This window comes from Melanostigma gelatinosum (genome assembly GCF_949748355.1).
Source record: "Melanostigma gelatinosum genome assembly, chromosome: 9".
NCBI lineage: Eukaryota > Metazoa > Chordata > Actinopteri > Perciformes > Zoarcidae > Melanostigma > Melanostigma gelatinosum.
Window position 1 is genome coordinate 11169074 of NC_136642.1, and position 13659 is coordinate 11182732.

Consider the following 13659-nt stretch of genomic DNA (forward strand, 5'->3'; position numbering starts at 1 on the left):
TGTTAAATAATGCGCGGGAGTTGTATTTTGAGTCCTGCATTTCCAACTGACGGGGAAAAAGAGACAGAAGTCGGATGAATGTTGTTTATTTAAGGCGGTCACTGTAACGTTAGTGAGAAAAGTAACGTTCTGCTACAGGCGAGTTATCTATTTGCTCGTTCTCCAAAATAAAAAAAGTAATTGGGAGCTTTAAATTCAGTGAAATGTACCATTAAGTACTACAATTAGTTTTGGAACAATGTTGAAACATTACTCAGGAATCCTTCCAGGTTTATACTAAACATGTGGTCACTTACTTATTGGGCATTTGTTTTATTTACTACTTTTACTCAAACATGGTATCATTATCAATGTACATGTGGGTTTTGTCACAAAAGTCTAGTCATCACAAAAAGCTTTGAGTCATTGATTTACATCACAGCGCGATCTGTCATGTTGTATTATGACAAAATAGCCTACCAACAAAATGATGAACACTGATGCAGGCATACACACACACACACTCACGGACGCCCGCGCACACACATTCCTGCAAAAGCATCCAAACAGGTTTATTGTTCCTCCATTTCTATGTTCAAGTCTCTTGATTATGTCTGTCTGTCCTCAGTTAAAAGGCAGCCAGTCAGTAGTGAGGGCCACCTGGCTGTGAGGCTGTGGGTCTTGTAGAAGGGGGAGTTCACTGAGGTTTCAGTCATCGGGGTTGTCCAACACACTCTTGCTGAGAGCCAGATCCCAGTAGTGTTCTGTGCCGTGTTTCTTGAAGTGTTCTCTGGCCATGTTCTCTGTAGGGCACTGCTTAAACTTCATCTCCCCAAAATTGCGCTCTTTGGCTGTGCCCTGGAGAAGCAAGAGGAATCATTAGACTTGAATGAGATCACACACACAAAATCAATTAAATATAGTTGAAATAAGACCGATGTGTGAACACTCACGTTCCAAATTAACCAGCACTTGTTGTTCCTCTTTGTGTCATCATCACCATCTGGATCTAATTGAGAATTAAGAGTTTAGTATCATTCGAATCAGCACAAAGAAACGACACAAAAGATTAAAAAGTCAAGCCACTTTTACCATCTCTTTTACTGTTGTGTTCCTCCCATTTGATTCTTTGCAACATCAGCTTCCTGAACTTTTTCTGGGATTTAGGACCTGAAAGAGGGAGAAATTTAGATCGTAAGTATGAGTTTGATTATCCCACTGCTGTAATTTGTCATGGGCTAGCAGAGAAAAAAAAACATGCAGACTCTTTAGCCACGTGAAATAAATATCAAACCTCATAGAAGTACAGCTATATGTTTTTTTGACATGTAAAGAAATCATGTAGTCCTTCATGATGTTGTCAGTACACCGACGTAACACAAAGCTAATTGAGCACAAGAAGCTAAAACCTTGTCGAGCTTACCATCACTGTAGAGGAGATGGAATAACATTACAGCTTCAAGTCATCATGACAAAGCAGAGGGGACTCAAATTGCAAATGCAATACAATAAAACTTTTTCGGGATGATAAACCAAACAGCAGACAACATTTTCTATCATTTGGGGGATTAAGTATAGTGTGACATTTGGAAAAAAGTTATGCCAATTGTATATTGTTCAAGACAACATGAAAAGATCAAACTGGTGATGGAAAGACACAAAATTATGTATATAGTTGATTATCACAATCTTACTTAAATCACCACACCACAGATATTTTACAGTGTATTAGAAGCACGAGCTATGATCTTTGAAAGAGACAAATCCATTTAACTCATCTCTTACCTCCCTCCACCACAACGAGGTTGACGTCTCTGTGCAGAACTACTGTGCCGGTCAGGTACAGCTGGTTGGCATTGGCCTCCACTTTAAACTTCTTAGCAGGATTATGCAGGTTACGGATCCTGGACAGGGAAGGTGAGGTGCTTACATTAGACACACACTGCACTATATATTTGAACGACAGTATGTAGCAGGCTCTTGCTACAAATGCAGAGGCCCTCCATCGAGGACTTGTACATCTCCAGTCAGGAAACATCACTGCAGACCCATCACACCCGGGACACAACCTGTTCTCTCCTCTGGTAGGCGCCACAGAGCAGCTTCTCTCCACTGGCCGTCACTCTGATGAACACTATATCAGTCCTTCTGCCCCATTAACTCCATTTACGCTGTACGTTGAGAGCAACGTAAAAAACGGAGTGAAATTCCTTGTACACGTATGCATACATGGCCAATAAAGATGAATTTAACTGCACACCTGTACACTGCAATGTGAACACCATCACCGAGGTCTTCTTTTAACTTCTTGACCTTCTTCTCCTTCCTCTGCTCCGATGTGAGCTTGCGGGCTGCATTGGCATCCTCGTGAACCCTGCAAAGACGGGAACACAATTTTTTTTTTTTGGAAACAGAAATAATGAGTTATCGTACAAAGTTAAATGGAAATTTCTAAATGAGTAGAGCGTAGCAGTGTGTCGGTTAACTGCGTTACTAACTTCTGTCTCTTGGCCATCTGCGCTCGGACGTGGGCCTCCACCTTCGTGGGGTCCTGAACGGCCTCCGTCCCCAGCACTCTCATCAGGTTGGAGATGCGTACTGAAAAAAGAAAGAAAACATCAGTAATATGTTTCATCTTTATTGTAGTAGTTTGTAATACTAGTAATGTGTGTGTACCTTTGGGTTCTGGTGGAGGCATCAGTCCCAGACGAACCTTCTCTTGAACTTCTTTCTGTCCCTCCCTACGCGTCTGTCGTCTTAGTTTCTTCTGTTCTTTCTTTGTCAGGTAAACGCCCAGCGTTACCGGCTTATCTGTGTCAACTGAGAAAACAAAATAGTTAAATAAAGTGAAACAATTCCAGCAAATTAAGGTAGTGTTGAAACTATTTCAATTAAGACAGTTCATAAGTTGTATAATGGATGGTAGGCACAGCAAAAAAGTGAAATTGCTTTCAGAAGACTTAATTTGAAATGTTTATATAATTACCGTTACTACTTAATACTCATAAACTCACCAGGCTCATGTTAATTTCAATGCCAATTGGTATCTCTGTGAGTGCACTTCTACCTCATGAAGATGTTTATGGGACAGAAATGTTCTCCTTTTTAACAAACATACGTTGGGAGCACCTTTATCAGTGTGCAGACGTTTTACCTTCCAGACACTCACCTGGGGGGCTGATTTGAGCGGGATGTTCTACCAGATTGGTCACACCAAAGAGCTCCATCTCTTCAAATATTATGTTGGGTGATCTTCATTAGATAAGAGGGAAAAGCATGACAGTTAACTTCAGGAAGTTGATCGTACAGACTGCATTACTATGCATTATGCAGCTCTGCCATGGCAGTGAGAATGAGACATTTAACGTAACATAAACTAGAAGTTTCTGGGTTAGCTGTACTTTCTTACATGACTATGTTGTAGGGCAGGATGTAGGAGTCCCACCACTCAATGTTGGGCACGTGCTTATCTCCAATCTCTTTCTTAGGGGCAATCAATGCCAGCTTGGTGGAAGCCTGGATTCCTGTCTTCTTTGCTGCCTGGGCAATCTCATTCTGCAACCTTTCCAACTGGGCCTGATTGAGTACGAGACCAATGCAGGAGGGACAAAACACATTATTTTTATCTTACGTCTATTCCAAATAATCAGAATGAGACAACTGCTGACATGTGAACGTTTTGGAGCTGAATCCAACCTTAGTTCTTATTCTCTGAGCAATCTTCTCAAAGCGCCCCTGGTCGTGGAACTTGAAGCCCCTGCGAAGGCGCTGAGCCGGTGTTATAGACACACGTTGGTCGAAGTAGGATGTGGACTCCAAGTCCTCTCCAGGCTTCTCCTTCAGCTGCTGCCGGAACTGCTCCCTCTTTACCGCTCGAATGTTAGCTACACATATGGTAGAAAAGGAATTGAACCACGGTAAGAAAATAAGACTGCGCGCACACACACGCGCGCGCACACACACGCACGCGCACACACCCACACACACACACACCTTTCAGTGTCGGCATGCGGTGTGTGAGTTCCACCTCTTTGCCGCTAGCATCCACCGTTCTTCCCATGTCATCCAGAATAAGAGGAGTTGGCTTGTTTATCTCCTTTATTTCAACTTTCCTATAAGAGGGACACACAGAGAAATAGTCTATTTTCACACTGAAATATCAACAAATACACATCTCCCTGACCATGTGTTTTTTTTTTTCCTACGATTTAAAAATCCTTACGACTGTGATATTACTCACGGTGGGGCAATTCCCATAGCGTGTAGATTAGCTAGGGCCACCAGGTTGTGGGGCCCGGTGTTCCCCAGGACTCCGAGGATACCAGGTTTCATGGCTAACTGGGACTGGATGCGGGCCTGTAGCTCAGCGGCCTTGCGGGCCTTCTCGATAGCATCGTTCATAAAGCTGGCGGCCTGGGACGGGGCGATGGACGAGGTACCGCCTGTAGCTGCAGCAGCGGTCGTGCCAAGAAGCCGTGAGAGTGGAGGGGCTTCCAGCTGGGACTGTGGTGTGGGAAGGGGCAACCGCTAAAGTTAGTGAGAAATGATTTGACGTCATACTGAATGCATGATACTGAAAGAATTTCATTACTGGTGCAGCAGGGACTGAAGAGGAAAAGCTCAGTTGTTTCTTCCTCTCTTCTATCTGTTTTGTGGCTGCTTCCATCATCTGTTTTATCTAATAATACAGAGAAAAGGTTAGTTATTGCATCATAAAAAGGGTATTTACCGTACTTTTCGGACTATAAGCCGCTACTTTTTACCCCACGCTTTGAGGAGTCGTCTTATAGTCCGGTGCGATTTATATACAGATTTTTCTGTAGCTTTCCTCCGCCACAACAACAACCGCAACTTCCGGTTCCGGTCTAACACAACATTTACTACCTCCCGACACAGAACAGTTGCTACCAGCAACCCCTCTGCTACCAGCTGTTACTGACAGGGTCGCTACAATATGGATGAAGTACCTTTGACCTACCTCTCACCAGGACTGTTAACAAAAAAGGTTGAACGGCAAGATGCTTTTAACAGTACATGTCCGACTCGCTAGCTTCTAAGCTAATTTTAACATTACGGCCAATGGGGAAATGCTAACCGCGATTCCAATTCGCGAATATATAATATATAATATATCTTTGTACATCTTTTCATGCAGACATACTTGCATTACAGACTAAGGTCTCTCACGGCTACCAAACGAAAAGCAATGAGGCAATAACTGTTGTTGCTCATAGCTCTGAATAGCTGTTGTGCTAGCAGCAACTGGCCAAGCCAGTTAGCCGTAAATACTATTCAGAGCTATGAGCAACGTAGACACGCTGCATGAGAAGAGCAGCTTTTTCTCAAGTCTGCCAGTGGATCCTAACAGCGCGGAGCAGTGTGAAAGAATCCACCATCACCAACGGGTTCCGAAAGGCTGGACTACTATGGAGTGGTCTCACCGACGTCACGATCTCCTTAGTTACGAGGTCTGTCGGCCATGTTGGAGTACATACAGATCCTACATGGCGGCGAGTAAACAAGGAAGTGCGGCGAAAATACAATACTTTGAATCACTGGATAGTGCATCAAAGGTTCGCTACCTGGCCAAATTGAAGGTTATTGGTAACTTGGATCCCTATACGATGAGTGCAGATGGTTTCAGTACCGATCCTACTTATCTTCCATCGGTAAACTACGCCAACATCTACACGTATCTCGTGAACACCCCCAGTCCTTACACAAAAGACGAGTTTGAGTGCTAGAAAGGGCTCGACGCTTATAATCAGTTTGTCAGTGGATGGGTCCGAGACGTCAAAGCAACGGTCGTCGAGAATTCTCATCTCGTCATTGGGAGGGTAAATATATACAGATCTGGTCCGATATTTAGCAATATTCAATGTTTACTCAGCGCAAACAGACACGTGTGTTTGTTTACATTGTACGTGCATGTCATTTTGTGCGTGTGTGTAGGAATTCACTTTCAACTAACTCCTAACTTCATCCCCCCCACACACACACATATATATATATATGATCCGACGTTAAACTCATATCAAGCAAAGCTGAGGCTGCATCTCTGTGTTTCGCCTGTTGTACACGCTCGACACGTCTCTGGTACCGACTGCTGTCACGGGCCGATGAAGCTTCGGTAACCTTCTCATGTCCAAGTTTAATTTATATTTCCTTTATTAAATACTGTTCACAAACGAATTTGCAAATAAAATCACTGACCACTTATAAAGTGATCCGCACATACTCGAGTGTACGCCAAATTCCATTCCTTTATATCTCGAGAGATGCGTGACAGCCATTTCTCGCGACGTCGCTTGGATAGCTCCTTCGTGTCATTTCCTTGATGTGTAATGACCGCTGGCAAACGAAAGAATGATTTCTTGTCTATCAGCTCTGCTGCCACAACCAAAGACAGCACAAAAGTTCACCACCGATAGGTTATGCGACTCAGCCGTGCATGCCAGTGGCTTTGTGTGTACTCCAACATGGCCGACAGCTAAACTGTGACGTCACACGAGATCGCTCCATGAGATGAAGAGGATTGCTGCTAGCACAACAGCTATTCAGAGCTATGAGCAACAACAGTTATTGCCTCGTTGCTTTTCGTTTGGTAGCCTTGAGAGACCTTAGTCTGTAATGCAAGTATGTGTGCATGAAAATATGTACAAAGATATATTATATATTCGCTAATGCTAATCGAGGTTAGCATTTCCCCATTGGCCGTAATGTTAAAATTAGCTTAGAAGCTAGCGACATGTTATGATGTTCAGAGAAGAAGACAACTTTAGTCCTGTTAAAAGCATCTTGCTGTTCAACGGGGACACCTGCGGCTTATAGACCAGTGCGGCTTATCTGTGTACAACTTATTTTTTCTTTTAAAAATCAGCTGGTGCGGCCTATATACCGGTGCGCTCTATAGTCCGGAAAGTACGGTAGGTACAATCGTTAACAGACAAAATCTCATCATTATAATCTCATACCTGCATTTTGGTAAGCATGCTGGGGCTCTCAGATGGAGGTCCGGGTATGACCTCAGGCTCCTCTACCTCCTCGAAGCGAGGGACCCGTTTCCTCTTTGGTGCCGTCATATCTCCCACCTCTGGAGTTGCTCGCACTACACCGATTTCAGCCTCATCACCAAATACATCCTGAGACCAACAGAAACACCAATATCACATGTAAGCCAAACACGTGTGTTTAGACATAGTCCAATAATTTGATTCAACATATAATTATCTCATATAATTTTCTGCTCTTGTCAATAATAAACACAGTGAGTTAACTAGTTATTTTTTTTTTTAAGGTAATCACACTGAGCATGTGTACAGACAATGTCTGATTTCCTGACTTCCGCACTTTCGTTAAACTGCATGTAAATGTTGTCACTGAGATTAGTTTATGGTCTTATTATTTAAGGATACTTATACGAATACTTGAATCCTAAAATTATCAATAACTGCAGACTTAGTATGTAGTGACAACACAGAGTTAGCTTGTTGAAGTTGGTGAGTGTCTGCTTACCTTGAGGTCTCTCTTGCGGTGCTTTTCTCCTGCTCCTTTGTTGCCACGTGAACTGCGACTTTCCTCCAAAGCTTCAAAAAGACACTCCACAAAACCTCCAGCAGAGTCATCAAGGAAGGGACGTAGCTGGTCTGAAGGAGAAATGAGTGATAAATAATTAGCGCAAATCCAGTCATTTTCAATGTAACAGAGTGACAGTTGAGTCAAGAAGGATGTGCAGTACACTACAGCCAATCGTCCACCGTGGGCTGGAAAAACGTAACAAAGGAAATCGGGAACATTTTTTGATGCTTAGCATCTTGACTAAATCTTTGCGTATCTGGATCAAACACAGCAGGTCTCAAATAGTTATTAGTTACCCGCGGTCTTCCTTTTGTCCAGTCCTTTCCCAACACAGTGCAAAGCAGCAGTAACCACTGTGGGCTCTGAGAAACCCAGGACCTTCTTCACAGTCCGCTCCACCCACGGCCTCATCTCCTCCACCTCCCGTTTAGGAAGAGACATCTTCCAATCCTGCAGAACATCACAAAATGCATCATCATTTAATATAGGTTGAAGAACCAGATCATTAAGTATGTGTCTCTTTGGGACAGCTGTGCCCAAGTGATGTGGCCATCCCAAACAGGGCTAATGTTTGTAGAACATTTTATTTAAGACAATATCACATGGAATATGTATGTGACACACAAGCAACAACATCATCAATACAAAGTCAAGTGGGAACAAGCAAACGTAAACAAAGGTAACAACGCTGTCTCCACACATACATAGCATTACATACACAAACGTCATATTATTTTTGCCGTTTCTCAAACAATCCCATTCACACCATCACAAAATGAGCTGTTGCTTGTCAGTAGTTAGCTACAATGCTAGACTTGCTAACCAGGAGCAACACACGAGCAAAAAATCAATTTATGTTACATCCGCCAAAACTGCCCGGCTAACGTTACCCTGCTAGTTAACGTTAGCACACTGCTGCATGTGAGCTAACAACATCAGCGCATATCCGCTCAATTTAACTTACAAACCTTTTAATTATGCCGTTATCCTTTATCAGACGTACGTTGTATCCGTCAAAAACAAAACGGACCACGTTCAAAACGCGTAAATCACTCAAACCTGCTAAGTTTTCTGTAAAACTTTCTGTTTGGTCGTGCCGTTCACGCGACGTTTCTGGTATAGGACCCGGAAGAGGAAATGGATGCTGCTGCTTCTTCTTCGTGAGCTTTTGCGCGCAATCGTTTTGGTCAAATATTCGTTGTTTCCACCTAGCGGCACACGGAGGAAAGTATCCCGTGTGTCCTCCGAGGTAATGGTAACAGACGAAGTGCCAGGTTTCTGGAGAAGACTACTATCTTCTTTTTAAAGTTTGATGGAAAGAACACGAAAAGGCTATAAAAGAGGCTGTTAAACAGTAGTATTGTTACACATTATCACAGAACTGGGTAAAACGGTTGGTTTTCTATTTTCTCCATAAAACCAATGAGAGACAGAAAACGTTACTTGAATCAAGTTGCCTAACTCTTAACGTATAGGCTCACCTTATTCATGTATTACATTAGTTGCCCTCAGAGGTGTTTAGCAGCCATATCAATTTAGGATAGCATAACAGTGAAAGTACTCAAGAGTACAATTACCTCAAAATTGTATTTAATCACTGTAACTTTGGCTATTTAGTAGCTGCAGGGGATAACTGCAACTGCACTGTAACCGCTCAACAACACATTTATGTAAATAAAGAAAGGTTGTCTCACACACACTGCTCAAGGTGAAGAGTGAATGTTACTGCTCAAGGTTAAAACCATCAGATAAAGCACAATAGCCCTTAAAAGATAGGACAAACTAAGTTCACGTTTATATGTTTGTGTTCATACTGTAGTGTAACTTATATTTTTGGTATTGTTTATGGATTTATATTAAGAGGCAATTTTGGTACAAGTTACTTGGTGAAGTTTGTCTAAATTGTACCATGCATGTCCATGCATCATATTATGGATTTGTGTATTTCTAATGGTTATTACTTGTTCTTTAACTATTGCAGCAGCTTTGGTTCATTTACTAACATGCTGAATTTAGTTGATCCAAAGTTGGTCATGTTAGATGACTATATTTAGATAAAGAGTCAATGTAGACCAACAGCTATTATTTGTTGTAATTATCGATGACGTTTAATTATCATGCCTAAAAGTTGTCAGCAAAATAAAAGTTGTTTGGTCTGTCTCACAAACTTGATATCAAACGCATTCAATTGCGTATTCACCAGAAAATGAATGGATAAACTGAATCAAACTGTCCACAAAGTGGGTTTGATTACCTTACATTTCCAATTGTCCACCCTGAGGTTATGACTCAAGACTTGATAACATGGTAAAAGTCCAACCTATCAGTAAGCTCCTTTTATCACGACTCAGTCTCGTGAAACATTGCTTTGCGAATGCTTAACTAACCACAGACTAGTCATAAAAACACTCCCCTAAACACATTATCAGGTGATCTGTGTTTCCTTCCTCTGGAGGCCCACCCCCAAATTCTTTCTCTATCTTTGCATGATGTAGGTCAATTTAGTGCAGTGGCAGTTGTGTGAGCATGAATGCAGTCGAGAGTCTTTGGCTACACCGGTCTGCCGATCCACCCCGCCACTCCCTTTACAACAATTCACGTCCTGCTTACACTCACTAGTTGTGTGTATCCGTCAGGGTAAACTGAATAGCTACATTCAATTACTCCTTCTGAACGGCCCACGCTCATCATCAACCCCATCACATGCTTTTGATTCGTAAAGGAGACATCCCCCAAAATCTGCCTTCACTCTCTCACCCACTTGCTCACTGCTTACATTCATGCTGAGATGGATACTCCAGCCAGATTAATGTGAATAACCAGATTGAGGATTGTGATTTTTTTTTTTGCATTCCCCCAATTTGGTATCCGGGAGGATATTTTGATATTTCTTTTTGATGCTGAAATATGAGTTTTTCCACCACTTCAAGCCTCTTTGTGTGAAAAAAACACAACTTTGGACCCAGTTCACTCTGTGACCTTCCAGGTGTATTTGCAGAAGGAAAACACCCTCATGAAAATAGACCACGGTGTAAAAGAGAATGAGGCTGCAACGAACACGTGTTTGTCTTATTGATTAATTCATGTGGATATGTGCTGCTTCTGTTTGTCTTCTCTGACTGTAAATCAGAAACCGTTTATTACCAATGTATGTTGTACATACTGAATATCTTTAGTTTTGTAACTCACATTGGAATCAGAAAATGTTTGGTATTTTTGCTGAATAAGTGGTTTCAACATTTAGCAAAATTGCTGGCGGTCATTTTCTGTTGATCAACACATTGATTTAATAATTTCAGCACTTTATAAGACAGTAATTGCAAGATTAATATATAAAACTAGTCTGTAATCCGAGCTCCAATTTTGACCTTCAGTTTGTTAAAACAACCTGGTTAAATATCTAAATGTCATTTACATTTGGGAGTAATGCCTTATTCTGTTTGTCATCCAAACAACAGCATAGTAATAGCCAGTAAACAACACACTCACTCACATTCGCCCACCCGGCTCCCTCCGCCATCACCGCCACACCACCCGTGGTCAACGGGAATCCCTCGTTGGCACCTCACGTGCTGTCTGCCCCTCTCTCTCTCTTTCTCGAGCCAACTCTATCATGTAATGACACCTCAGCACATAATATGACAATACCACAGATATTTCTATACAAGTACACACAAAAACACACACACACACACATACACACACACACACACACACATGCTGTTGCACCACTTGTCTGTGCAGCTAAAACAAGTGTAATCCAGCATCATGGGGGCGTATGGTGAGAGCTGTACAAATGAATCAAATCACTGGCAGGCATTTAGTCTGAACTTTTTCCAAGTCCAATATCGGCAAAGCACTAATTGTTGAGTCTCACATAAGTGTTTCCCCTTCATTGGCTGAACAATTTCCCCCTCAACATCCTTAATCACGATGTGATGTCAGATGTATTGATGGTCATTATTGCCACGAAGCAATGCATATTACTAATGTGCAGAATTTATCACCTCATTTAAGATATTCCCTGTGTTCCTTTACACAGCTTTTTGATTCATCAAGTGTGTAGTTATGGTACATTTCATCATGCTGACCCAGTTTTATTTCATTGTATCTGACAGGGGCTGTAAATCATCTTGGAATATGTAATCTCAGCGGACTCTGCCTTTACTTCACATGGGCTGCTGGGACCTCAGTGTGTGTGTGTGTGTGTGTCAGTGTGAGCGCAAGTGTTTCCACTAAAGCCCAAGTCGTCTACCAAGAGTGTAAGCTTTAACCTCTCACTTTTGTTTGATTCATAACAATTCATATTCTTTACCGTGTCCCCTGTTGGTGGCATCGCAGTGATGGGGACCACAGATGGTGGGCAGAGCGGCATCTCACCACACACATCAAGGCCCGTCCTCACTGTGGCAGATGTGACTTCTAAGTACCTCAGGTTTCCATCCACTGGCCACTGTGCAATTTTAATGAGCACCAAGGATGTTTTGGGACTAGTTTGCACTAAAAAACCCCCCCTGAGGACTTTGAGTGAGTAAAAAGCAAGAGTGTGACAGAGTGCTCCCACCAGGGTCTTTGCATTTGTGTGTGCACGAATGTGTGTAGTTGTAAAGTCACAGTGTGGCTTCACCTCACGTGAGTTTTACTGGGGTGAAGCGAGTGCGTTGTGGGGGAGGGGAGTTTAGAAGAAGTGCACGAGAGCCTCATTGTGTCATTCCCCTCATCCTGCACGTATGCAGAAAACTGGACTGACACCCTTAAATCATTAACTTGTTAAAACCAATAACAAGACGTGAAAGCAGAGTTAAAAAGCTACACACACGGGATGAAGGGGTAAGGTCACTCTGTGCAATCCCATTGATGCACGCACACACACACACACGGTCAGTTAATCCAACGCAAGCTGGTTAAATACTCCGAGAAGGGAAAACAACGGCGCACATTTATGATGCAATAACAATCACTCATTCATTCAACCTGCTGCTGACTATGTGATGTAATGTGGATGGATAACTTGGCTGTAATGTGACGGGAGAATTCAACTTTTTATCGAAACGATAAAAGAAATTGTAGGAAGCAAAAAACTGAAAAACATATCAAATCAAAACAAATGGGTGCAGCAACTGAAATGTATGTATATTATTGAAAACAAGTGGGAAAAACAAATGTCCTTCATGCTCCCCAAAAACCTGAGTGAGGTCACGTCTCCTCCCTGTGCCCTCTACACATCCTCTTCCCGTCCTTGTCCTATTGCCCCTCGTTTACATTCTCCAGAGGAAGGGGGGGGGGGGGGGGCAGGAGATGGAGGGCAAGGGCTTCTCTGCTAAAAACTGCATAGATACAAGGGGGGGCCGAGAGGGAGGGAGGCAGAGGGGAGGAGGGAGGGAGGGCGGTCTCTGTTGTTGTAACCTAGCACACAGTCCATCACAAAATCAGCCAGTCAGTGTGTCAGAGCGTGCGGGGAGTGGCACATACGTGCGTTTGTCTGTCTGCGGCATGGCTGACTTCATGTCTGAGCAGGGAGAACTCAAACCACACCCTCTCCAAATGTGCCAATGTCGTGCCCATGTGCTCGTGTGTCCATGGATGAGTTATTGGAGTGGAGAGAAAATGGTGAATGTTTCAGCATTTGTAACTCGGGGTTAAATATGTAATATTTGATTAAATATATGAAATCAGAACTAAAACAATTATTTAAACGATCGAGCCATCTATTATTTTACTATAAATCCAGAACAGAAAGAAAATACTTAAAAATCTATTCATACAATTACTTGATTCTCAAAATAGTTGCAGATCATTATTTCACTAATAGTACTCAGCTTTGGTGATTGTCACAATGCCTTTTAGTACATGTAAAAAAAAAAAACATCTGCTATTTTACCAGTACCCACTGTGTTTTTCAATTTTCAGCAATTTGGGTTTTTCGTCGATCATGTTTAAGATGTATAAAAATGACCTGTTGTGTTTTGTATACACACATTCCTGGCAACAGACGTTTTATGGCCTGTGACTGGAGCACAAGGCGCTGTGGTGAGGTTCACTTTTGACTCGACCTCTTTTTTTTTTTTTTAGAGGGACTAACATCACCACACCTGGGATCAG

General features: G+C 42.4%; 1 protein-coding gene across 1 annotated transcript; it reads right to left on the bottom strand.

Moving 5' to 3' along the window:
* Window positions 1-78: 78 nt before the first annotated feature.
* Window positions 79-8667, bottom strand: prpf3 (PRP3 pre-mRNA processing factor 3 homolog (yeast)). Its single transcript, XM_079274544.1, has 17 exons — window positions 8526-8667; window positions 7854-8007; window positions 7495-7625; window positions 6954-7121; window positions 4571-4657; window positions 4220-4482; window positions 3973-4091; window positions 3676-3863; window positions 3389-3555; window positions 3149-3231; window positions 2656-2799; window positions 2478-2577; window positions 2240-2353; window positions 1765-1883; window positions 1072-1149; window positions 933-988; window positions 79-837 (listed from the first exon to the last, which is right to left on the bottom strand). The coding sequence occupies exons 2-17, from the start codon at window positions 7996-7998 to the stop codon at window positions 688-690; spliced, it is 2112 nt and encodes a 703-aa protein (XP_079130670.1). The 5' UTR covers window positions 7999-8007; window positions 8526-8667; the 3' UTR covers window positions 79-687.
* Window positions 8668-13659: the final 4992 nt, after the last annotated feature.